General features: G+C 58.2%; 1 protein-coding gene across 1 annotated transcript in view; it reads left to right on the forward strand.

Moving 5' to 3' along the window:
- ABCA13 (ATP binding cassette subfamily A member 13) overlaps positions 1–25296 on the forward strand; it is a 240985-nt gene that overhangs the window by 111040 nt on the left and 104649 nt on the right. Inside the window, exons 35-42 of the mRNA XM_041773932.1 lie at positions 7328–7442; positions 8377–8706; positions 10706–10775; positions 11155–11286; positions 18011–18148; positions 18926–19106; positions 20720–20938; positions 22654–22850. Coding sequence (XP_041629866.1) covers positions 7328–7442; positions 8377–8706; positions 10706–10775; positions 11155–11286; positions 18011–18148; positions 18926–19106; positions 20720–20938; positions 22654–22850 — 1382 coding nt within the window. The remainder of the gene's footprint in view (positions 1–7327; positions 7443–8376; positions 8707–10705; positions 10776–11154; positions 11287–18010; positions 18149–18925; positions 19107–20719; positions 20939–22653; positions 22851–25296) is intronic.

The following is a 25296-nucleotide window of genomic DNA, read 5'->3' on the forward strand; positions in this document are numbered from 1 at the left end:
GGGATGAGGACCGCACAGCTTCCAGAGGAATTATTAATGTGGCCAAGGGCAGCCTTGCCAGGGAGGTGACATTCAGTCTATTAAACAAGAAAAATTCAAACTGAGTAAATTTAAAGATCAAATGGGCTTTATTCGGGGTTCCCGAATCAGGCATCAGGCATCATCTCATGTGGCAAATACGAAGAAGCTCCCAGAGCGGGAGAAAGGGAAAGGGTTGTCAGGGCAAAAGGAGAACATTCAGAGGACATTACCAGCAAACAGCACATTGTTTCAGGCCAGGCTGCCCTCCGAGGGGGCACAGGGGAACACAGGGGGCGTCTCTGCAGCGCTGACCAGGTGATTCCAGGTCGACTGGTGGAAGATGCACGCTCCTGGTGGCTGGAGCTGCACTTAGGCTTCGCTCGCTGATGTGGCTCAGCACAAGTGACCCATGTTTCGGGCCTGTTCTCTCTCTCTCTCTCTCTCTCTCAAAGATTTATTTATTTATTTGAGAGAGAAAAGGAGAAAAAGAGAGAGTGAGGTAGTGGGGGGGGGGGCAAGGGAGGAGAGAGACAATCCTAAGCAGGGTCCCTGCTGAGCCCAGAGCCCAGTCTTACAACTTTGAGATCCTGATCTGGCTGGGCAGGAGCCTGCTTCTCTCTCTGCCCTTCCTACTAATATTCTCTCTGTCACTCAGTCTCTTTCTCAAATGAGTAAATAAAATATTTTAAAAAAAGAAAGAAAACTTGCCTTTGGAGCCAGGTCCTCCTCTTGCTGGTCACAGACCTCGGGCCAGTGATGTGACGCTTGCTGGTGGGGATCCGTGCCGGGATCGGGATGCTTGTCGCCCGCCGGCCCACCTCACTGGCTTGCGGGGCACAGCGGTCACGTGCTGCTGAAAACCAGACCTGGAGGGGATGAGACCTGCCTGTGAGCGCCTAGGGTGATCTGCGGGCCATGGGGGGAGGCAGGGGAGCAGCGGGCAGAGGCCGGGCTGCTGGGGATGTGGAGGCCGCTCTGCACTTTGGACACAAGCCCTGCATCTTGAGTGAGAAAAACAAAAGCCAGTCCCTCTGGTTCTTTCCCTCTCCTGTCCTCTTTGAACTCGGTGGCTGCAGCTGCGGCTAGTAGAGGCCGGCAGCAGGCAGAGGAGATGCTAGGCAAGGGGTCATTAGAATGTAAATCCAGCATTCGCCACCTTCAGGAAAAGAGCTGGTGCCAAAGAATGTTTCTGAAGATCAGAGCGTCCCTTCCTAGATGCTTAGTAAATCAGCGGCTTGATTTCCTGTTTGCAGACTTTGGCTGAAGGTACTTTTGTCTGAGTTCCAGACTAGGAGTGAATAGTCGGAGCATCTGGAACACACCTGGTTGATTTATGCGGTGTGGACAGTAGGGGGCGGATGGAATCCTATTCTGACCTCCCTGACTTTGATGTTTCTTTTTTTATTGTGAGTTTTATAAACAAATGAATATCAAGGGTTGAGACAACAGAGGGAAAAAAATCCTACTTCATACCCTCTTCTTACACGTCGGTTCCATTTTGTTTTGTTTTCGGACTGCTCCACGCGTTGTCGTGGTGATGCGCATGTCACATACAGGACGTCATGAATCTTGCTAAGACACAGGTGCCTGCGCTGATTCTTTGGAAAACAGTGTGTCCGGCACTTGCCAGGTGTCAGGTTCCGTGGGCTCCTGGGTTCCTGGCAGGAAGAAAAGGTGTTCACTCAACGTGAGGCTCGAACTCACATCCTCAGGAGCAAGGGTCACGTGCTCCACCACCTGAGTCAGGCCGGCGCTGCAATTTTATTTTATTTTATTTTATTTATTTTATTTTATTTTATTTTATTTTATTTTATTTTATTTTATTTATTTATTTTTGCAATTTTAAAATACCTTACATGTACAAGGGCCTTTGGTATATTCTGCTTCTCTTTTTCCATTTTCATGGAACTATATTTGGACTTTATTTATCGATTCTATCTGAATACTCGGAATATGGGTGCCGATGGTCTTCGTCTCCCAAGAGCTGTTTGAGTAAAGTTTCTATTAATTTCCAAGTGGAAGTCCTCAGGAATTTCCAAAGTTACTAAGTGTACTTATAATAAGAAAAAAATAAGGGGCACCTGGGTGGCTCCGTTGGTGAAGTAGCTGCCTCTGGCACAGGTCATGATCCTAGCATCAGGTCAAGCACTGAACATCATCGGGCTCCCTGCTCCTCTCCCTCTGCCACTCCCCCTGCTTGTGCTCTCTCTCTCTCTCTCAAATAAAATATTAAAAAAATAAATAGAAACTACTCTGATAGCATTTTTTTTTCAATCAGATTGACGAACATTCAAAAAGGCACCCTATGCTAACTGCCACCTCCTGCGGGTGTACCCTAATTTTTGCATTGACTTCAGAAAGCATCTTTATCACGTCCACATTTTGAATTAACAGCATTTCTCCCTGTCAGCTAATAGATAATCTCCTCTTGTGAATGATTCTTGGGCACTTGGGAAGAATTTCTAATTTCCTCTTTTGGGAGTACAGAATCGATCCATACTCACTTTGTTATTTAGGGATTCTCTTTCCTTGATGTGCATCCTTTCATGTGTCCTGGACTAAGGCACATAGGTCATGGTCCCCCTCCTACTTGGTTGTCCCTCTCTCTTTTCCCGTGCTGAGCACAGATGTGAGCTCCTGTCTTCAGAGTCCTAGTTAATGCTTCGTGCACATAAGTTAACGTGATGATCCCTGCTTGCTTCCCTTCCTTCCTTTCTCCCTCCCCCTCTCGCTCTCTTCCCTACATCTCTGTGTTCCCATTTGCTTGATGTGCCATGTGCCTCTGCCCTTAGACTTTTCTGAAATGTTTTGTTTTGGGTGAGTCTCTTGTATGTTTCATATACCTTCTTATTTAGGTGACGGTAGGTGTGTAATAGGATGAAGTGAACTTCCTTGTATAGATATTCTTAGGTATTTTTCTATACTTGTAATTTTGCTTTTAAACTCATATTTAGGGGCACCTGGGTGGCTCAGGGGTTGAGCATCTGCCTTGGGCTCAGGGTGTGATCCCGGGGTCCTGGGACCGAGTCCCTCATTGGGGTCCCTGCAGGGAGCCTGCTTCTCCCTCTGCCTGTGTCTCTGCCTCTCTCTCTCTTTCTGTGTCTCTCATGAATAAATAAATAAAATCTTTTAAAAAAAAGAAACCTCATATTTAGTAATGCTTTATTGTAGTTCTAGTGGATATCTTATAGTTGCAACATCCTATGAGTAATATCAACCCTTTATTTTTTTATGATGTGAAATAAAAGCAAAGTAATTTCTCTTTCTCCACCAGTAAATTTTCCTCTCCATCATGCAATTTTGGTTGATATTATCCAATGTCTTAGATTATACCATGAAAGACACCTACGCTTATAATCTGTGTTTGTGAACTTTGAACAAATAGCCTCTAATTTTCACACTTGCCAACTTATTCTCTCTGATTCATTTCTCTTAACCTTCTAATTATTGTTTGTTTTATCATTTCTACATTCCTTGGGTGGGCCAAAATTTGTCTTCTAGTAATTTCTTTAAGATGATCATATGAGGTCATATAACCTGAGTTCTTACATCCGTAAAACTCTTTGCAGCATTTATATCTGAAAGGCAGCTTGGCTGGATATGAAATCCTTGACTCAGTATTTCCTCAAGTATCTTGTAGAAATAACTCCATTATCTGTGGCCTTGAATGTGATTATGGAGCAATCTGAGGCCACTTTGATGTTTTCCTGCTTTTATTTGACCTGTTAATTTGGGGGAGTTGCTGGTGACTTCTTCAAAATTCAGTGAAATCAGTGGGATACATTTCTTTTCTTTTCTTTTTTTTTTTAGTGGGATACATTTCACTGTTGACCATTCTAGGATAATTTTGCATGGCGCAGGATAAGACCTTTCAATGTGTAGATTCAGGTTTAAGTTTCCTTGTATGGAAATTTTGTCAGACCTTCAGGGTCTCCAATTGCACGGATTTCTTTTCCCTGCATTTCTTATCCATAAAATTTTCCTACTTTACAAAAAAAAATGCCTTGTATCATTTCTGATTTTCTTCGTTGTGTTTCTTATGTCAATTTTTCACGGTCCCATACCACGTTTTATGCAGTATCGACATGTGCTTCTTCCAATTATATCTTTGTTTGTCTGATGGGTACTGTTTTCCTTCTATTTCTTTCTAGGTTTTTCCAGTTCACACTTCATTTCATCTTGCTGTCTTGCCACCTCATCACTGAATTGTAGCAATTCTGCTACAGGGTGTTTCTTTTTTTAATGCATGGAATTCCCTTTTTAAATATTTTTACATTTATAGCAAAAAATATGTTCACTGTTTTCATCTGCTTCACGGTACCATCTCTTGGGCTTATTTTTTTCATTTGTTACTAACTGTGGGTCTCAACCACCTTTATCCCTTACATAAATGTGCTGGATTTGTGTTCTTATTGTTGTTACTCGTTCTAAATGAATTGGGTATTCCTGGCCAGTCATTTGCAAGGGGTCCCATTAGTGGTGAGGACCAGGTGACATTCCCGTGGCCACAAGGGCTGAGAGCTTCCTGCAGATACATGTGTTCTTCGCATAACAGTCAGGTCCAGGTGCAGGAGTGGCTTCTAGTACCACCCTCCCCTTAACATGCAGCTTGGCATCCACTTAACGCATCCTGTTCCATATGCAGTACCTGGATCGTGCCCAGGACTTTAAGAAGAGCAGTTTGACGACACCTTCTAGATCTGCAGAGTGTGGGCTTTGCTACTGGTATCTCCCTTACCTACTTCTTTGTGTGACTCCTTCTTGACCTTGATTATTTTAGCAGCTGTTCAAATCAGAACAAACATTTTTCCCTTCTCTTTGACTAGGGGCTGGTTCTCAGCAGCGGATTAGGCAAGGGAGAGGCACACAGCCACCTACTACAGTTTCTCACTCCACACACTTTCTCCCAAGTGGCCTCATTCAGGCTGTACGTGCAGAGTGTCTGGACGTTCTCTGGCTCCGGGGTAGTGGCTGTAAAAACTCCAGAACTGGGTTTATTCCACTGCAGATCTGTCATGACTTTCTCCTTTACAAAGGTGGGGGGTCCATAGGACACGCACATCACAGCCCCAGACCCACAGAGAGTCCCCACCCAGTGTGACTTCTGGGCAGTAACTCGGGTGGAACCTTAATATTTGTGTGTGATACTAATTGGCTGTTTGTAAGACGTTGCTGGAAGTACAGAATCCAATAGCCATCAATTCCAGTGTTTTTAAGTAAAAAAGATAAAGTTGACGAGCACATAGACAGTTTTCAACCCCCCGACCCCAAACTCTGTATTAGTTGTTTCTAACTTTACGAGTGATCCAAGCTTCATTTTTGTGGTAAATTGGGCTAGCCCAGGAGAAGTGACGTCACCTGTGGGGTATTCAGGGGTATATAGTATATGGTGTTCCCGTTCAGACTTTTACTTGCACTGGACACTATGAAAAACAAGGACTAAAAAGTCCCAGTAAATTCATGAAACTGAGTAGCGTGTGAGTTACCTATTTAGCTTCACCATATAACACACAAGTTAACTGATATTTAGCTTTAAAATATGATGCACAAAGTTGATGGCTCAGCATAGTCATCTTAGGCAGAAAAACGAATAAAAATAAGTTAATCCCTCTTCCTTTTTTTTTCACGCACTCATGGTTTCATTGACAAATACTTGGCTCCTGCTGCGTGGCCTGTCTTTGCCAAGCTGAGGAGCGGGAGGCCTTCCCCAACAGGCCCAACCACCCAGTGTGAAGGGCAGATGGTTAACACTCCGCAGGGAGGTCTCGAGGGGGGGTCCCTTCAAGGCTGTTGCAGCAGGGACCCCGCTAGACGGTCCCATCCCCAGGTCAGCATCTTGGCTTGCACCCTTGTCCGTCTACACTGCTGCACGTCCACTGTGGCCTTCCCATGTTCTCCTCCTGGGCTTTGCCACCTCCACTTCTCTGTCGTCACGGCATTCAGTGCTCTGCTTAAAAACCACACACCTGATAGGTTCCCTCCCCTCCTTCCAAAACTCTTTCGTGGACTTCCCTTGTTTTTTGAGTAAACCTGCTGTCACCTAGACCCACAAAGTCCTCATAGGGTTCTGGCCCTGCTCATGTGCCGCCTCCACCTCCTAACCCGGCTTCAGATTCCTGCGATTTCTGCAGGATTCATTTCCACCTGTTCTGCCCCCTGATGTCTCTTCCACGGACATCTTGGCTAACTACCCTGTTGTAGATAACATCCCCCCCCACTAGGGCCGGAGCTGGTCTTCCACATGCTCGACCACGTGTGTCTCCTCATCCTGGCTTACGTCAGGTGCGCCCCAGCCCCACCAGAACACAGGCTCCTCCATGACAGGACCTTTCTCTGGTTTGCTCACGGACCACATGGCCCATCAAATGGCTTGCCCCTCTCGGCGGCCCCCATGATGGATCAAATCATGAGTGTGTGGCCCAGAGCTCAGAGCCCGGTTGGGGTGGGAATCCCGTATTTACAGCAGAAGTCACAGGGAAGGGACAGAGACAGAAGGAAAGTCAGTTTCTAGAAGCAAAAGGAAGGAGGGAAGGAGGGACCAGTCACTGGAACCAAACCCCCAAGAAGTCAAGAAGGAAAATGATGGAGAAATGCTCCTTGGGTGTGAGGCGTGGTCGTCTCGTCGGCCGTGTCAAGTTGTGTTGGACAGGGAAGCCCGTGGGTGAGGTCTGAGGTCGGGGAGTGAGTGGGGAGGAGGAGCCAGGGAGACTTTCTTTCTTTTAAAGATTTATTTATGAGCGAGCGAGCATGAGCGCGGGAGGGCAGGCAGTGGGGAGGGACAAGCGGGCTCCGTACTCACTGTGGAGCCCCGTGAGGGTCCTGTCTTGTGACCTGAGCTGAAGCCGAGTCTGACACGTAACCGACCGGGCCCGCGGGCGCCCCATGGTGGGGAGACCTCGAGCGGCCACTTGTCAGGTGTCTTGTAGGCGATCATCCACAGTCACCGGAGACGGTCGATGGGAGATAGACCGGTCTCCGCTGACAGGGAGGTTGTGATCATGGGGTAACGGCCGATTTCCTTCTTCCCACCCGCTCTGCCAGAGAGCAGTGGCCGCTCGAGGGACCTCCAGGGGGCAGTGGCCACTCAAGGGACCTCCAGCCGGTGAGCGTCCTTCGTGACTTTGCACACCTCCCGGGACACCACCAGCCGACCTAAGTCACAGGCCCGTGGAAGTGGCCGCACGAGCTATTGCTCCGTAGAAGGGTTTGCGGCTTGTAAGGACGACGGGGAAAGCACGCACGTGGGACCGAGCCGAGCGGAACGCGCCCCTTGCCCTCGGACGCTCACGGGATCCTTCCCTTGCAGATTCTTGAACAACGTCGGTTTCTTCTTCCCTCTGATAATGATGCTGACGTGGATGGTGTCTGTGGCCAGCATGGTCCGAAGGCTGGTTTACGAGCGACAGATCCAGATAGAGGAGGTAATCGGCGGGGGGGCGGGCGTCCTGGCCCGTAGCCGCCCCCTCAGCCGGGGTCCCCGTGCCTGGGGCGGGGCGGGGGGTCTGGGGAAAGCGTTTCCCGCCCGCCAGGGTTAGCGGGTGTTTCCTGTGGGGCTGCGAGGGAGCCCAGGGCGGGCGGCCGGGTTGCTCACTTGGCAATTTTTACGCGACCCGGAAAGGCCCAAGGGCGCACTTCCCGCCTTGACTTGCGGGGCGATTCCTTCCTTCGCGGCAGCCTCGCTGTTTTGGCTTTAACATCATTAAAACTTGGAACAGTCGCAACTGCTTTTAAGGATGACAGTCCCGGGTGGAGGCGGCGTCCGGGGAGGACGGGTGTGCACGTTGCCCGCTGGCCTCCCGTCCTTCGGTGCAGCTGCTTCCCGCGTCCTTCGCTCACTTAGAACTGACTTACCCCTGCATTTCTGTTTCCCCCTCCAGCAGGGCCCCCGGGTGGGGGCTGGGGTCGAGGCCCGGCCCACCCACCCGGTCTCCTTAGCCAGTGGCCAGCCCCACACCCGCGGCCCCCCAGGGAGTTCTGGGCTGAAAACCCGTGGGTTTACCGATGTGATCCCGTCGCCATCACTTCAGGCCGCGTCGTTGTGCGGAACGTCTTCCAGCCCGGTCCCCCCTCCCTGCTTTGTGCTCTTTGTCCTCATTAAACCAAACCAATAGAGCCAAAATGATGAAAAATAAAAACGAAGGAAAACAACCAAAAAAATAAATCAATAAAAGGGGGGGGAGGGTGTAGAAGAAAGGAAACCAGCAGTGACCAAATGGACGAGGTAGCGTGGGGCGGGCTCCCAGCCCTGACGTCCCCATGGGGGGCTCCGGGGAAGCGTCGCGTGTGGCCTCGCGTGGGTCTCATCTCCTTCTCGGCCTCGGGGTGATCACCGTGCTCTCCCTTCCTCCTCGGCAGTACATGAGGATGATGGGGGTGCACCCCACGGTCCTCTTCCTGGCCTGGTTCCTGGAGAACGTGGCCACGTTGGCCCTGAGCAGTGCCGCGCTGGCCGTCATCCTGAAGGTGAGCGGCATCTTCGCCCACAGCAACGCCTGCATCGTTTTCCTCTTTCTCCTGGATTTCGGGGTGTCGGTCGTCATGCTGAGTTACCTCCTGGGTGCGTTCTTCAGCCAAGCGAACACAGCGGCCCTGTGGGCCAGCCTGGTGTACATGATCAGCTTCCTGCCCTACATTGTGCTGCTGGTTCTCCGTAACCAATTGAGTGTCGTCATTCAGATGTTTCTGGTAAGTGGGGTTTTTCGTTTCGTTCTGTTGCTGTTTTTAGAAACACACAACACAACCCCTGCACCCGCCCAGCAGTCAGTCCCTGCAGCACTTTTTGGAAATTGGTAGCACCTCAGAGGCAGCACAGGACCTCCGTGTCTCGTTGTTTGCCGGATGGAAAGCAGTAGATTTCCAGAGCTGTTTTATTTATTATTTATTTATTTTTAAAAAAGATTTATTTATTTATGATAGACATAGAGAGAGAGAGAGGCAGAGACACAGGAGGAGGGAGAAGCAGGCTCCATGCAGGGAGCCCGACGTGGGATTCGATCCCAGGACCCCGGGGTCACGCCCTGGGCTGAAAGCAGGCACCAAACCACTGAGCCCCCCAGGGATCCCCCCAGAGCTGTTTTAGAAGCAAAAGATAAACATTTCTCCCGGAGCATCAGGGATGACGTCACGTCCGGTGGAAGGATCCCTCCACTAGCAACGTCACAATCGTTCCCCCGTTTAAGGCACCTCCTGAAAAAGTACGAGAATTCTTTTCGGTGCTCGATGTGACCTACGGACCAGAGAGGTGCCCAGAGAGGTGCCCGTTCCCTGTTTGATGAGAGCTGCCTGGGGAGCGCAGAGCCGGGAGGGAGCTGGGAACTGTGTCCTCGTGGACGGGACCACGCGTGGCTCTGAGGATGGTCAGCTGCAGGGCGCCAGCCCCGTATTTCAATTACCCCCGCAGGTCAGGCCAGGTCCCCAAACTGCAGCCTGCTGGGAGGTGTGAGCAGAGTCCTGAGGGAGCATTTGGGAGGTGCCCAGGAGTGTGGACCCTCGGGGCTCCTGTGGGGTCCCCTGAAGGCTGGCAGAGGTCGAGGTGGCGGCTGATGTACCCTCTCCCGTGGGGTTGGGTCCCTTGTCTGCTTGTCCAGAGTCTCCGCGTGAAATACCTCTGTGGAGGCCTCGTTAATCTTCTCGAGCATCGTACACCTCCAGGGCTCCTGCTGGCCGTTTCCCCGCAGCACCGATGCGTGTGCCTGACAAGCAATCGCCGCCTTTGTTATCATTATTATTTAAGATTTTATTTATTTGAGGATGCACGTGTGCACAGGCAGGGGGAGGGCAGAGGCAGAGGGAGAAGCAGGGTCCCCGCGGAGCCGGGACCCCGATGTGGGGCTCGACCCCAGGACCCCCAGATCATGGCCTGAGCTGAAGGCAGACGTCTCACCGACTGAGCCCCCTGGGCGCCCCGAAATGCTGCCTCTAATCAGCATTTTATCCATCAATCGGTGCTCACAGTTCCAATTAGCTTATGTCACACCTGCCGTGATTGGTAACCAATAATTTCGGCTGAGTGTTAACGAGCTGTTTGCAGGACCATTAAGGTGACGCGGGGACCATTCACCCCCCAGCCCCACCTCCTTACATGTAGGAGAAGCCGTGGATCACCTGAGTGAGTTCCAAGTAAGGTTGTGCGTGTTTCCGTGCTGCAGCGTGCAGCGTCTGGTGCCCCTGTTACACGCTCAGATGTCTCCTAGCCCCCCAACCCCGTCCCCGCCCTGGAAATAATCAAACTCTGGTGCACGGCGACCCTCTTAAGCGTAAAACGCTTTCCCAGGGCGCTTTTCTGTGGACAAAGGACCTTGCAATGGAAATAAGGCCGTTCCAGCACCGAATGGTGCACGTGCTCCATCGGGTGCTGCCCCTGCTCCGGTGCGTCCCCTTAACCTAAGAAAGGGGCAGTCGCCGCGCTCCGTTTGCTGCTGTTTCGCACGCCTTCCTGTGTGCAGCGTCTCGGGCTTGCGGCGCTCGGAGCATCGCAGCAGAGACACAAGCCCCTTTCGCGTTCACAACTAGCTTGCTCTGCTGCTTCCAGAACGGGCTGGCGTTGGGCCTGGCCGCCCAGGGCCCGCATGCCCGTGGGCGCCCAGAGCCGCGGCCCGCCCGCCTCGGTGGGGACGAGCGCCGTGCTTGCTGGGGTCCGCACACGCGCTAACACGCTGTTTCCCCCTCCCCGTGCCGCGGGCAGTGTCTGCTCTCCACCACCGCCTTTGGACAAGGAGTGTTCTTCGTCACCTTCCTCGAAGGGCAAGAGGCAGGTAAGGGATGCTCCGCGGCACAGAGATCAGTGAGTCGGACTGGTGGGGTCAGGCGCCTGCGGGCAGGCGGGCGGCGTGCAGGGCGGAGGCCGGGTTGGGGGGAGGCAACAGTGGGGGCAGAAGGGACGCGGCGCTGCACACGGTCACACATGTCCGAGACTGGCCCGTGGCTAACGCCAGGCCCCCCGGGAGCCCAGAAATCACCGTGCAGCTCAGCAGCCTCATGATTTGCTGGAAAACCCGCGATCCCCGGGGTGACCTGCAGCTCTTGGCTGTGCTCAGCTTTGCTCTGAGCCTCCAGGACGCGGGAACGCGCCTGCAGCAGTCAGCCCCATGACGGCGTGTGCGATTCCGACCCTGACCTTGTCCTTCCTTCTAGGGGTCCAGTGGGATAACCTGTCCCAGCCCCCGGAGCAAACGGGCATGACCTTCAGCTGGGTTTGCTGGATGATCCTCTTCGATTCAGGCCTCTATTTCGTATGTGGATGGTACCTGAACAACTTGGTTCCTGGTAAGAATTCTGCAAGTGAAAAAAAAAAAAGCTAAAATAAGCTTAAAAAAAAAAAAAGCCCTAAACCCAGTTTCAATCAGTATGTGTGAATATCAGAATGATTGCTTATTCTTGACCTCAGGCTCAGAAAGGGGCCCCGTACGGTGTATCGTCGAGGGGACGGTGAAAGTTCGAGTCCCGAGTGGCGGGTGAAGCCACCTGAGATCGGGACGGGGGAGCCCGGGGTCACCCACCGACGGTCACGGTTCCCCCGCTGGGCTAGTGGGGAGGGGTGGGTGTGCCACGTGCCAGCCGGACAGACAGACACAGCTTTTGCAAGGTCTCTATTTTATATTTTTAGCAGAAATGCTTTGACGACATGCGATGCCCTTGCTGAAATTACTTGTGATTCTGTCTCTGTTTTCCAAAGCACCTGAATCTTTCAAATGGCATCTCGCCTTTAGAGTCAATAACTAAAAAAAAATAAAAATAAAAAAAAATAAAATAAATTAAAATAAATATATAAACAAACAAACAAACAAATAAATAAATAAATAAAGTCAAGAACTAAAACCGAGGGAAAGAAAGAGAAAGAGACTGACTCCGATCCTATAGAATCAATATGAAGGGACAGAAAAAAATCCCGTCCGTTCTATTTACGAAAATGTATTTCAGACGTGGAGAGCTCATGTGTTAATTGAAGGATGACGGGAACCCAGGTGGAATGTGCCGCCGACAAGGTTATTTTGCAGAAAAAGCAGGGGAACGTGGCCTCCAAGGGTGAGAGAGGGAGCGCACACCTGAAACATGTCTGAGTTTGGAATATTAAGTTGCACGAATGAAAGGGTGGGTTCTGGAAAATAAGTTTTTAAAAAAATGAGCCGAGGAACTGCAAGGTAAAGGTGAAACAGAGCGAGAAGCGTGGGGTGTGACGAGGCGGCTCGCCCGCTCGGGGGCTGGGACGGCGTTCGGGGCGTGTGATGTCGATGGTAGCGGTTGGTCGGCGGGTGGGAGGCGTCAGGAGCAGAGGGTCGGGGTGCGGGGGGGACGCGGGACTGGAGGGTGGTGGGGAGTCGCTGCCCAGGGACAGGCGGCCGGAAGTAGGCGGACAGACGGGCCTCGCAGACCGAAGCACAGTGGAAGTGGAAGGGTCATGGCCCCGGAGGAGAGAAGCCGAGCTTCGGGGAGTGAGGGCTCGCCTGGGACAAAGCGAGTGGCGAGGGGTGTCCGTGTCCCTATACGTCGCTGGTGGCTCAGGGTCCACAGGGCGATCGCCGGGGGTGTGGGCGGGAATCCGGGGACCTGAGTCCGGGGCTCCTGGCGGGATGCTGTCCTGTATCCCATGATGGGCCAGTTGCACCCCCTCCTGCAGCGGCGGCCGCTCCCGGAGCCCCAGGGCGGGAGACAGAGGGGTGCGGGGCTGCGGGGCTCTGTGCCATTGAGGACGCTGTGGCCACGAGGAGGCAGCGACACCGCGGGGGCCCAGGGCGGGCGGCTGGGGGGGCCGGCTGTGGGTGAGGGAAGGGGCCGGGCCACGCGGACAGGGACATGGTCTGTAACGGGCGCCCATGCGGGGCCCTGGTGAGGGATCCGGGGAGGCCCTCGGGCTGCGGCCCCTCCCTGGGGTCCTGCGGAAGGTGAGTGGGGAGACCGGGCCCAGGAGGGAGGACGGGAGCCGGGGTCGGCTGCGCTGCCTGGGTGGGCATAGACGTCGGGGCCGAGGCTCTGCCCCGGGGGAAGGAAGCACACGCAGCAGGCAGCCGTGTCCAAACCCGGAGACGGAGACGGGCCACCGCCGCGGGCAGGTCCTGCGTGAGACTGCTGAGCTGGGGGGGGGCGTCCGATGGTCCGTCTCAGGCACGCGGACCTGCTGCCCGGTGGTGCCGCTGCGTGTTGGCAGCAACCGTGCCAAGAGCAGTAGGATGTGTCCGTGCGAGTCTAGCGTAGAGGACGGTATGCACCAAGGACGAAACTACACATCTGGCGACACCCGGGTGGCTCAGGTTGTAGCCTCGGGGTCACGGGATCGAGTCCTGCGTCAGGCTCCTCGCTGAGCGCGGCATCGGCTTGGGATGCTCTCCACCCCCATCCCCACACGTTCCCTCTTTAAAGATCGGGGAACGTGAAGTAGAGCTGAGTAAGCGGACAGGGTGCCACGTTCCCCAACGTGGGCGTTTACCATTTTAAGTGTCGATTGTCTCCAAATCAGTGTATAAGTTCATAAGCCTCATACTGCTTCAGCTGAAGCGTTCTATTGGTGAAGTCGAGTGGAACCCACATAAATCGTTAAAAAAAATGCTAAAAAGGGAATTTGGTTTCAACCAGCGAAATGCTTCTCAAGGGCAGTGAGAAATGTAAATTGATGACAATGGTCAAAAATTGTTGAAAATAGTGAAGGAGGGGAATCTCTGGGGGGCACAGCGGTTTAGCATCTGCCTTCGGCCCAGGGCGTGACCCCGGGGTCCTGGGATCGAGTCCCACATCGGGCTCCCTGCATGGAGCCTGCTTCTCCCTCTGCCTGTGTCTCTGCCTCTCTCTCTCTCTCTGTGTGACTATCATAATTAATTAATTAATTCATTAATTAATTAAAAAAAAAAGGAAACTGCCAGAAAGCACTGATGTGGGATTGCGATTTTGAGGAGCTCTCTGGCCCGACGCGTTCCTTTCAGGACAGATGATTTCCATCGCTCCTTTACTGTCCTGGAATGGGATCCGCAGCTGGGGCGGCCGCCTTCCAACCTGATTTGAAAGTTTAATGTACATTAAGTGTAACATGAAAGAAAGAAGAAGAAAGTGATCTGTAACAAAATAACATATAAACTCTCAGCGCCGGGGCACGACTTTGTTAGGACAAGGAGGGAGGGAGGTACTAGGACGCTCTCCTTACTTCCGCGGACACGGTTCGGATCTAAGGGAAGGAAAAGGACCCAACGCCGTTTGGTACTAGAAGCAAGGAATACACATGGCAGAGATAAACGGAATGAAAACTGTCATGAAAACTAACGTTAAGGTCTTTTTTTTTTTTTCTTTCGTTAAGGTCTTTAATAGCAATCAGAGTTATTTGTATGTGATGAGAAATGTGGGGATAATTTAATTAAACTAGGAATAATGTGGGAGGAAACATTACAGCCAAGGGAAGTGGATAAATGTGACTTTTTTTTTTTTTAAGATTTTATTTATTTATTCACGAGAGACGCAGATAGAGGGAGAAGCAGGCTCCATGCAGGGAGCCCATCGCGGGACTCGATCTCAGGACCCCGGGGTCACGCCCTGGGCCGAAGGCAGGCGCCAAACCTCTGAGCCCCCCAGGTGCTTGTAAAAGTGACATTTTTGTAAATGATCTGGGTCTCACTCGAAAGTGTGGGGTCGGATAACTTCCCAGGCTCCAACATGGGGTGGGGGCACCTGCGTGGCTCAGCCCGCTCAGTGCGGGGCCCTGGTCATGACCTCAGGGTCCGGGATGGGGCCCCGGGTGACGTCCCTGAGAGCCGAGGCACAGGCACCTGCAGGCGGCGTCAGACGTAACCGGGGCCTCCCTGCCCCTCACCTCAACGCGGAATCTCTGCGACGTTATTTTGCTGAGTGACTTAAAAAATACGCAGAATGATGATAACCGGACGTAGCTTCCCAAACACCTTTATTAACAGAGCGTAGCCCGTTTCCTAAAACCGCTATTTCTGAGAATACTTGGTTCTGAGTTGGTTCGAAGCAATCGCAAATCCTTTGTCCTGAATCTGTGCACCGTGAGCCACGTGAGCGGCTACTGGGGAGCTGCCTGGGGTCTCCAAGGACGTCCCGTTGGCATCGCACCGATGACGTGGTTTCCTGAAACGTTGGGCGTTTCTGCACCAGAAAATGAAATGGATTTTCAGTGCATTCCTGGGAGGTTCGGTGCGGGTTACAGCGGCCCCGGAGCGCCGGGTTCACAGGTCCTAGGCCCCGCCTGCTGGGGGCGGCTTTTCTTTTCTTTTCTTTTCTTTTTTCTTTCTTTTCTTTTCTTTTCTTTTCTTTTCTTTTCTTTTCTTTTCTTTTCTTTTCTTTTCTTTTCTTTTCTTTTCTTTTCTTTTCTTTCTTTTTCTTTTCTTTTCTTTCTTTTCTTTTTTTCTTTTCTTTCTTTTCTTCCTCTCTTTTCTTTTCTTTTCTTTCTTTCTTTTCTTTTCTCTCTCTTTTTTTTTTTTTAAGATTTTATTTATTTATTTGACAGAGAGAGACACACACACACCGAACAGCAGAGGGGGCAGAGGCAGGGGGAGATGGAGACTCCCCGCGGAGCAGGGAGCCCGATGCGGGACCCGAACCCAGGACCCTGAGCTCCTCGCCGCCTGGCTGTGCGGGACGGGCCTCCCAGGGGGCAGGTCAGAGGCAGCTCTCTTGGCTGGGCTGTCGGGCGCCCGCAGCACACCCAGCCCCGTGGACCCCTCCCAGGAATGGCCGGTCGTGCTCCCATCGTTAAGCACCTGCCTTCTTATCCCCGGTGCTCCTGATACCCTGGCGTCTTGGGCCTCAGTGTCCCTCCCTCCCCCGGAGGGACTGTCCCCAGGGCTGGCCCCCTACGTCCTAGACCTGTTCTGTGCACACCCGGCAACCCAGCTATGCCCCACCGCCACCCCGTGGGCTCTCTGGCTGCTGCCCTCATGGCCCAGGGCTGGGACGCGCAGCCAGGAGGGGCCCCTGTGCCCCGGAGCCTGCTCACCTGCCTCACCTGCCTCACCTGCCTCACCTGCCTCACCTGCCTCACCTGCCTCACCTGCTCCTGCACAGCAGGCACAGCAGAGGCCACAACCACAAGTCCCCTCCCTGTGCCTCCCGACTGCTCCCGTCCTGCCCCTGCCCTGTGCGCCTGCCCCGGGGCCTGAGCAGCCAACCACCTGCTCCAGGCGGGTTCCCATCTCCCGGCCTCCCCAGGCCCCAGTGATAGTAACACCTGCAACTTAAAGGGCCTGTTGGCGGAGCCACCCCGACGTCCGCTTGCACAGCCATGGGCACCCCTGCGGGGGGCTCAGCCCGGGAAGCGTTGCCGTGGGCGGGTCTGGGCGGGTGGGAAGGCTTCACGGCCGGGCCGGGGTGGGCAGCGTCCCCTGCTTCCCCGTCCCCCGTCTGTCCCGTCCATGCAGAGCCAGGTGGGTGGCGTCCCCTCCCCGTCCCCTGTCTGTCTTGTCCCTGCAGTGCCGGGTGGGTGCAGCCGCCCACATTTCTCGCCCTGCAGCCTTAGCGGGAGGCCGGGTCAGGCCCGCGGGGTTCGGGGCCACAGGCCGCCCTGTGTGGAGCTCCCCGCACACACCTCGCCTGCCCTGAGCCTTCTTGTTTCATCGACTCTTCTTCACGCGCTTCCAGTTAAAGTTGGTTTCGCGCCATCTGCCTGGTTTCACCGGCTTCTGCGTTGACCCCTGCGGGGCCTTGGGGGCCAGTGCTGAGGAGCCCCCGGGCCTGTGCGCCAGCAGGCGGCTCCCCTGGAGGACAGGCCCTCGGAGCACAGGGCCTTTGCACATATAATGTGCCCGGTTACCCCCGGGGGTGGGGCTGGTAGATGCTCGGAGGCGCGTTCGCACTTTGAAGGGAAAGCCAAGCGCAGGGCAGTGCCCCTTCGCCTCTGCTCATCCAGACGCTCATCGCCCAAGGCGTTTGGGTCCGTCGCCCGCCCGCCCTCCGCTCTCGTGCTGTTGACGGCGCTGACGCTGGTCACCGAGCGGGTCCCTCGGTGGAGCACGGAGGTGCCGGGCCTCCCCGCTCGACTCGGGCGACAGTGCGTTAGCTGCTGCAGGCCTGTGCCCGGCGGAGCAGCTCCGCGATGTCCTGCCGCGGGCTGGGCCCCTGCCCCCGGAGGAAGGGGTGCTGACAACACCCCGACTCGCGTGGTGGCCTCCGGCAGGTGCAGGAACAGGGCGTGTGGTGTAGGCCGTGGTTATCCAAGGCTGCTCATCCCTCCCCGCCCGGGGTGCTTGGTCGCTGGCTCAGGCCTTGGAGAACATCCTGCCTGCGGGTGCGTGTTTTCGGAGCGGGCGCGGCGACACCGGCCGCGTGGCTGCCACGGGAGAGGCCGCAGGAGGCTGGTTGATGGCCGCGTCCCGTCCGTCTGCCCTCGCTCCCCGTCTGCCCTAGTCTCCCTGTGAGGACGTCCGTCGGGTGGGATGAGGGCTGACCCGGGGCCTCGCCTGGCCTTAGGCACCTCTTGAAGACCTTCCTCCAAAGCCGCCCCATTCTGGGCAGCTGGGGCCTCGGGCGTCCGCGGGAACCTTGGGGGACACGGCTCAGCCCGTAGGATCCCAGCCCCGCACCCTCCTTCACTCGCCCCGTCTGCGTGTGGTTGTGTCCTTGAGCCTCCGGTTACACTGGGTGAGCGTCGCCCACGTCTCCGTGGCTGCAGGGCCACTCGGGCCTCAGCTCCCAGTCACTTGGAGGATTCCGTGCACGCGTGGAACTGACCACGTCACCGGGCAGCGGGGAGGGCCGAGGTCCTCCACTCGGGGGACGTGCGGCGATTGTTCAGCGCTGTTTTTATTTTATTTATTTATTTTTTAACATTTTATTTTATTATTTTTTTATTGATTTATTCATGAGAGACCCAGAGAGAGGCAGAGACACAGGCAGGGGGAGAAGCAGGCTCCATGCGGGGAGACCGACGTGGGTTTTGATCCCGGGACTCGAGGCGCCCTGGGCTGAAGGCGGCGCTAAACCGCTGAGCCACCCGGGCTGCCCCAAAATAAACTGATTTCCATCGTGTTTTATTTATTTTTTTTTTTTTCAGGAGCTTTCGGTTTAAGGAAACCGTGGTATTTTCCCTTTACCGCATCATATTGGAAGAGTCTGTGTGGCTTAGCGGCAGGAGGACGCCGCGCGCCTGGCCCTGACCTGTCCTTCCCCCACGAGGACTCCGACAGGGAAGGTCTGTAAAGCAGCCGTGTCGGAGTCACGTCCGTCTTCCCTTCCGGTGGCTTCGCTTCTGTTTCTCGCGGGGCTGGAGTCTCCGGCTGTGCACCTGCCTCGGCTGCCGGCTGCCCCGGGGTCCGTGCTGGGCTCAGAAGCGCAGCTCGGGGCCACGTCCCGAGGAACGATCCCCCGGTGGTGGCGTTGGGCCGGGGCCGGGGTGCTGGGGTGCTTCCATCACCTGCTGTTTGCAGAGCCTCTGTGCGCGCGTGCACCTGCTCCACGGCCGCAAAACGAAGCTTGGGTGCTAGCATGAGTTTGCGTGAGAAACTAAGGCGAAGGGGGCAGCTGCCCCATGTGCTCGCCGGAGAGGCCACGAGGGTTCCCCCAGGCCTCGCCTAGGCCGTCCCGTGGAGGCAGGACTTCAGAGGCAGCCCCTGGATGCACAGGCTCCCATCAAGGCGCTTCCATTTATATTTTTTAAGATTTTATTTATTTATGAAAGATGCAGAGAGAGAAGCAGAGACCCAGGCAGAGGGAGAAGCAGGCTCCCTTCAGGGACCCTGACGCGGGACTCGATCCCGGGACCCCAAACCGCCCGGCTGCCCCGTAACCCGCCACCCCGTTTCATTTCTGCTGTGATGTAATTGGCCTCTTGGTTTCCGTGGGGAAGGGACTCACGCCGCTGGGTGCATTTCTGGGAGCTGCGATCCGCGTCCAAGGCTGCGCTGCCAGGGCTGAGCCATGTTCCGGGGGCCCTGGGGCCCGTTGGGGTGAGTCGGCATCTTGTCCGCAGGGTCCCCGCGACACGACGGGGCGGGGGCGGCTGGAGGAGGCCCCCCGGGCGTCGCCCTGGTGTCCGTGACCAAGGAGTACGAGCCCCACAAGGCGGCCGTCCGAGACCTGAGCGTCACGTTCCACAGCGACCAGATCACCGCCCTGCTGGGGACCAATGGCGCGGGGAAGACCACCGTCATGTGAGTCCCGCCCCACGCTCGTCGACACACGGGACAGACGGATGGCCCCGTGGCCCGAGCCGCTCGGCGCTGGCGGTGGTGGCCCTCGGGGCCCCAGGACAGCGGGCGGGTGGGTCCTCGACCCCTCGCTCCCCGCGGAGGACGCGCCGTGTCTTCACGTGGGCCCTGGGCGCTGCACCGTACCCCGCCACGCGTCCTTTCGCCCTCCTGTCTCTGGGAACTTGAGTTGGGAGGGATGTCTGCAAGGTTCTCCACCGCCTGGGTCCGGGCTTGACTTTTGGTTTGGGGCCCAGCGGCTCCAGGTTTGATTAAAGAACCAGACCGTGGGGCTCGATCCCAAATCCGTGAGACCAGGACCTGAGCCAAAAGCAGGAGTCGGGCGCTCCACCCGCTGAGCCGCCCGGAGGCCCCTGCTTTGAGCTTCTAAAGCAAAGTAGCAAAATAACACACAGAAATCTCCAACAGAAGTCAGAGAAAGGGAAGTTTTGCTCTGTGCTCGGAGCTGAAGTCCAGCTGCCCGTCCCGCCGGGCGTTCGCAGTGTCTCAGCCCAGGACGGTGAGCCCTTGGGCGCCCGGAGGCTCGAACCAGCGCCCTGCATCCCGCCGACAGCGGAGCGTGGGCGCCTGGGGCCTGCGAGTGCGTCATCTCTCTGCAGGGGAGACCCCGCACAGCTCAGTCCCGGGGAGGTTGGCGGAGCTGCAGCTATGCGGGCCGCGAGCTGGGCCGGCACAGAGCACTTTCGGGAGCCGCGGCCTCCCTGGGGCCCTCGGGGTGCTGACGCTGGGGCTCATGGTGGCCGTGACGCATCGCCCCGGGCGCCCGGCGCTGGGCTCTGGGGCCGTGTGCTCATCCTTACACCTGCCGTGGGTGGTGGCCGAGCTTACGTCCAGGTTTGCGGGGTTGTCGACGGGGCCGCTGTGGTCCTCCCCATGGATACTCCTGAGTGGACGCACCCGTTAGTCTTGTGCATAAGCAGCCAGGGGCGGATTTGGGATTTGCTCCGAGCCAGGGGCGCGGGCGTGCCTATAAAGTCTCGGAACCGAGAGGATGGCCCCAAACCTGAGTAGCGAAGGTTCTGAGCGGGCAGCAGAGCCAGGCCGTCCCCCGGCTCCCTCTGACCGGGCCGGGGCGACGAGCTTCCGCGGGGTCCCTGGAGGTCACACGTTCCGTGTGCATGCAGGCCGCGGGGTGGCGGGCGGGCGGGGGCTTGCCTCAGGTCTCCCCAGGTTTTAAAGATTTACTTATTGGAGAGAGAAGGAGCACAAACGGGGTGCAGCAGAGGGAGACGCAGACGCCCCCCTGAGCAGGGAGCCCCACCGGGGCTGGACCCCAGGACCCGGGTCGTAGGGGAGCCCGAGGCGGGTGCCTTGCCGACTCAGCCCCAGGCGCTGGTTTCCTTCCTGTAACGGGAGCTGGGTTCATGACCCTGAACGCCCGCGCACTGGCATGTTCTAGGGGCTCAGGTTTGGGGCCGTAAGCATCGTCATGGGCCCCCCCTTCCCGGGGGAAGCCAGCGACACCCCGCAAGCGCCATGGGGTGCAGCCGGCGGTCCCGGGTCTGGCATCTGGAGCGGCCGCCTCCGGGCCCCGAGCTCACGCGCTTCTCCGGCAGATCCGTGCTGACCGGCCTCCACCCGCCCACGTCTGGGGCCGTCCTCGTCCACGGCAGGAGCCTGCACACGGACTTGGCCGCCATCAGGAGGGAGCTGGGCGTGTGTCCGCAGCGGGACGTCCTGTTGGACAACCTCACCGTCCTCGAGCACCTGCGGCTCTTTGCCGCCATCAAGGCTCCGCACTGGACCCGGCGGACGCTGCACCGGGAGGTGAACAGGTCAGCGCCAGCCCTGCCTTCGCCCTCCTGCCCGTGACCATCCAGAGGTGGAGCCGGGCCTGCGGCAGCCTGACGACACCCGTGTCCCAGGCTGACCCTCCCGGGGGCTCCAGGTCGCTGCAGGGGCCAACGTGCAGGATGGCTGCAGGCTTCACGCCTTAAAATACGGACTCGTGGTCTGCACGCAGCGAAGGTGGAGTCGGGCGGCCTTGGGGGTTTTGTCCAGCCCTATAGCCCCGTGCACGGCCTCTGGGTCCCCCGACCCCACCCAGTGCACGACCTCTGGGTCCCCTGACCCCGCCCCATGCAGGGCTTCTGGGTCCCCCACCCCTGCCCTGTGCACGACCTCTGGTTCCCCTGCCCCTGCCCCGTGCACGACCTCTGGGTCCCCCGCCCCCGCCCTGTGCACGACCTCTGGGTCCCCCGCCCCCGCCCTGTGCACGACCTCTGGGTCCCCCGACCCCGCCCCGTGCACGACCTCTGGGTCCCCCGACCCCGCCCTGTGCACAACCTCTGGGTCCCCTGCCCCTGCCCCATGCAGGGCTTCTGGGTCCCCCACCCCTGCCCTGTGCACGACCTCTGGTTCCCCTGCCCCTGCCCCGTGCACGACCTCTGGGTCCCCCGCCCCCGCCCTGTGCACGACCTCTGGGTCCCCCGCCCCCGCCCTGTGCACGACCTCTGGGTCCCCTGACCCTGCCCCGTGCACGACCTCTGGGTCCCCCGACCCCGCCCTGTGCACAACCTCTGGGTCCCCTGCCCCTGCCCCATGCAGGGCTTCTGGGTCCCCCGCCCTCACCCCGTGCACGACCTCTGAGTTCCCCGACCCCACCCAGTGCACAACCTCTGGGTCCCCTGACCCCGCCCTGTGCACAACCTCTGGGTCCCCCGACCCCACCCCGTGCACGACCTCTGGGTCCCCCGACCCCACCCAGTGCATAACCTCTGGGTCCTCCGCCCCCGTGCAGTGCATGACCTCTGGGTCCCCCGCCCCCACCCTGTGCAGGGCCTCTGGGTCCCCCGCCCCCGCCCTGTGCAGGGCCTCTGGGTCCCCCTGCCCCCCTTCCAAAACTCTCCTGTGTCTGAGACCTGGACGCCCACATGGCGCGCCCCTGGGAAGGAGCAGGGGACCTGCGTGCGCAGAAGGGCCGCTCTTATTTGTCCCTTGTTGGTGGCATTTGCGGGAGCGGCTCCTCTGGGACGGCAGGTGGCTGCGTGTGGGCCGGGCCACAGGGTTTGTGCAGGTGGCCCCATGGAGTGCGGTGGGTGGGCCTCCGCTTGCCCCCCTGCAGCATCCCACCGCGCCATCCCATGGGCCCCCCGCCGTCCTACAGGCCTCTTGCAGCATCCTATGGGCCCCCACCGTCCCACGGCCCCCCCAAGCATCCCACAGGCCCTCCCCACGGCCGCCCCATCCCACATGCCCCCGCAGGACCCTGTGGAAATCTAGGTCCCTTGAGAAAATACTCCTGGGAGGGGGACGACTGTTCTCCCCAAACAGCCCTGGGTGGGTCCTGTGGCCCCTGCATTGCGGCCATTGGCGTGATCCCTCCGAAGGCCAGGGTGGCTGGGGCAGGGCCCCCGAGTGCCCGTGGCTTCTGGGCCTCGTCGGCGCCTCCGGTTTGCCGAGTCCCCAGTCACTGGCGGTCCCGGCGGGTGGACGGAGCCAAGGAAGGCTTTAGGCGTTCGGGGACAAGAGCGAGGAGCTCTCCTTGCAGGACCCTGGAGGATGTGGAGCTGACGCGGCATCAGCACACACAGACCCGCGTCCTGTCGGGGGGCATGAAGAGGAAGCTGTCCATCGGCCTCGCCTTCCTCGGCGCGTCGCGGACCGTGGTTCTGGACGAGCCCACCAGCGGGGTGGACCCCTGCTCGCGCCGCGGCATCTGGGACATCCTCCTCAAGCACCGCAGAGGTAGGACAGGGCCCCTCCGGAGCGTCCCCGGAGGCGGCAGAGCCGCGTGGGGCCGGGTGCCAGCCCCGCGAGGACGCGTCACTGCTTTCGGAAGGAACGGTCACAAGGGTGCAGGCGGAGCTGGTGTGTCGTGAAGTTTTTTCAAGATCTTTACTGCAGAGCGAGCGGGGCTCTCGTGGGGGGAGGCGACCTGAGGTAGGCCCCGCGCCGAGCAGGAGTCCGGGGCACCCCATGACCCTGAGGTCACAGCCTGAGCCGAAACCAAGAGTGGGGTGCTCGTGGGACGGAGCCACTGGGCGCCCCAGAGGCGGTGTCCTGCAGCGTGTCCGCCGTGCTGGGCTCGCCCCCCGGGGCTGGTGTCCCTCTGTGACCGCCTGGCCTGCGTGATCTCCGCTGCATTGTCCCCGTCCAGGCTGCGAATCTCAGGCTGCGGGGCGGGCATGCGGCTGTGGCCGGGAACCCGCGTCCTGCGCTGGCTGAGGGAGCCTGGGTGCTCCCCGGGCATCTGCTGGGCGCTGACCCCGGGCCCCGCGCATCTCCGCTGCTCTGTCCTGTGTGTCTGGGTGACGGCAGGGACGGGCTCCGCCGTCTGCCTCTGTCTGTGACCCTGACACCTAAGCTGCGTGGACGCGGCCTTTCACGCAGAGACACCCTAATTTGGAAACCCGCGGCGAGGACCGGGAGAGCTAGCTGGGTGCTGTCGGGTGCAGGATGGCTGGCGGGGTTCCTGCCCCGCTGCTCTCTCCGACCTGTGTAGGGAGATGCCTTCTGATGCCTCCATCTCCTGCAGGACATGGAGACCTGCTGCTTAAGACACAGAGAGGGGCCGCCTGGGGGGCTCCATGGCTCAGGTCGTGATCCCAGGTCCTGGGGTTGAGGCTCCCCGCTCGGACCGGACCCTGGGCCCCACCTGAGCTGTGAACGTGTCGCCCCAGGTCACGGGGTCCTGAGGCCGCAGCCCCCTCCGTCCTGCACCTGCTCGCGCGCCCTGGGGAGTCACGTGGGAGCAGAGGGGGAGCCCCTGAGCCCCTGGGGTGGAGGAAACAGGTGGCGGCGATGGATGGGGAGGGTGATGGGGTTGCTCCAGGGTCTCCAGCCGGGGTCGCGGCACGTGCTGCTGGTGGAAATCTCAGGAGCGCGACCTCCGTGGTTACCCCTCGTTTCCCGGGGCCCTTGGAGGGTGAGCGGGGACTCTGGGGTTCGAGGGAGGCTCAGGGAGGGCCCCGGGGAGCAGGCGCTGCGCTGACTGGTCGGCCCGAGGGCAGACGAGGCCGGTAGGGCCTGGGGGTGCGGAGTCACATCAGCGCAGTGGGGTCCCTGGGAAGAGCCCCGGACCCGTCCCCCGGCCTCCCGGCCGCAGGTACCCCTGGTTCCCCACCCGCACCCCTGCCCCAGGTACCCCTGGTCCCCCTGCCCTGTCCCTGGTCCCCTCCTACCCCTCCCCCACCGCCGGTCCCCATGGGCGTCCTGCCTCCCGGGATGCATCCGCCTGCCCCCCCCCTGCCTCCCGGGATGCATCTGCCTGCGCCCTGCCTCCCGGGATGCACCCACCTGCGCAGTCTCCCGGGATGCATCTGCCTGCACCCTGCCTCCCGGGATGCACCCACCTGCGCAGCCTCCCGGGATGCATCCACCTGCGCCCCACCTCCCGCTGGGAAAGCCGAGCACCTGGCTGCACCTGCGCTGCGCCTCGGGGCGCACCTGTTGGATGTGAGGGAGGGACAGACCCCCAAGGGAGCGCGTGGGGAAGCCCCAAGGTGCGCGCACCCCTGGCGTCCCTGGCTGCAGACTTGGGAGGGATGAGCGTCCCCGGAGCATCTGCAGTCCTGCCCTTAGGGCCTCGGGACACGCAGGTGACCTGTGCGCAGAGGTGTAGGGCCCCGCAGGTGGCGGGCGGGCGCTCGGTCGACCGCGGTGGTTCCTTACTGAGGCTGAAACGAGCAGGTGCAGGTGTGGGGGGGAGGTGGGGGGCGCACACCTTGGGAGGGAGGAGCGGGGAGGGGGCGTCTCGGAAGGTGATCCTTGTCCTTGAGGTTAGGACGCGTCTTGAGGCATCCCAGCATCCCCCAGAGGCCATCCCGGGTCAGCTCTGGACCGAATACACCTGTGTGGGGGGCCACAGCCCCTTTCACTGTCTTCGTTAGACTATTCTTAAGTGTTTTTTTTTTTAAGACTTTATCTATTAGAGAGAGAGAGAGAGAGAGAGCAGGAGGGGGAGCAGAGGGAGGAGCAGCCTCCCCGCGGAGCAGGGACCCCTGGATCCCAGGACCTGGTGTCCTGCCCTGAGCCGAGGGCAGACGCTCCACCACGGAGCCACCAGGCGTCCCCCCATTTTTGGGCACGTGTTCCTGTCCCTCTGCATCACCCCGTGTGCATCATTGGCCCCTCGGGGTTGCCAGGGGGGGCAGACGTGGGGGAACAGCATCAGGTCCTCAGGGCGCCTGCC

Source organism: Vulpes lagopus, chromosome 11 (genome assembly GCF_018345385.1).
Source record: "Vulpes lagopus strain Blue_001 chromosome 11, ASM1834538v1, whole genome shotgun sequence".
Taxonomy (NCBI): Eukaryota; Metazoa; Chordata; class Mammalia; order Carnivora; family Canidae; genus Vulpes; species Vulpes lagopus.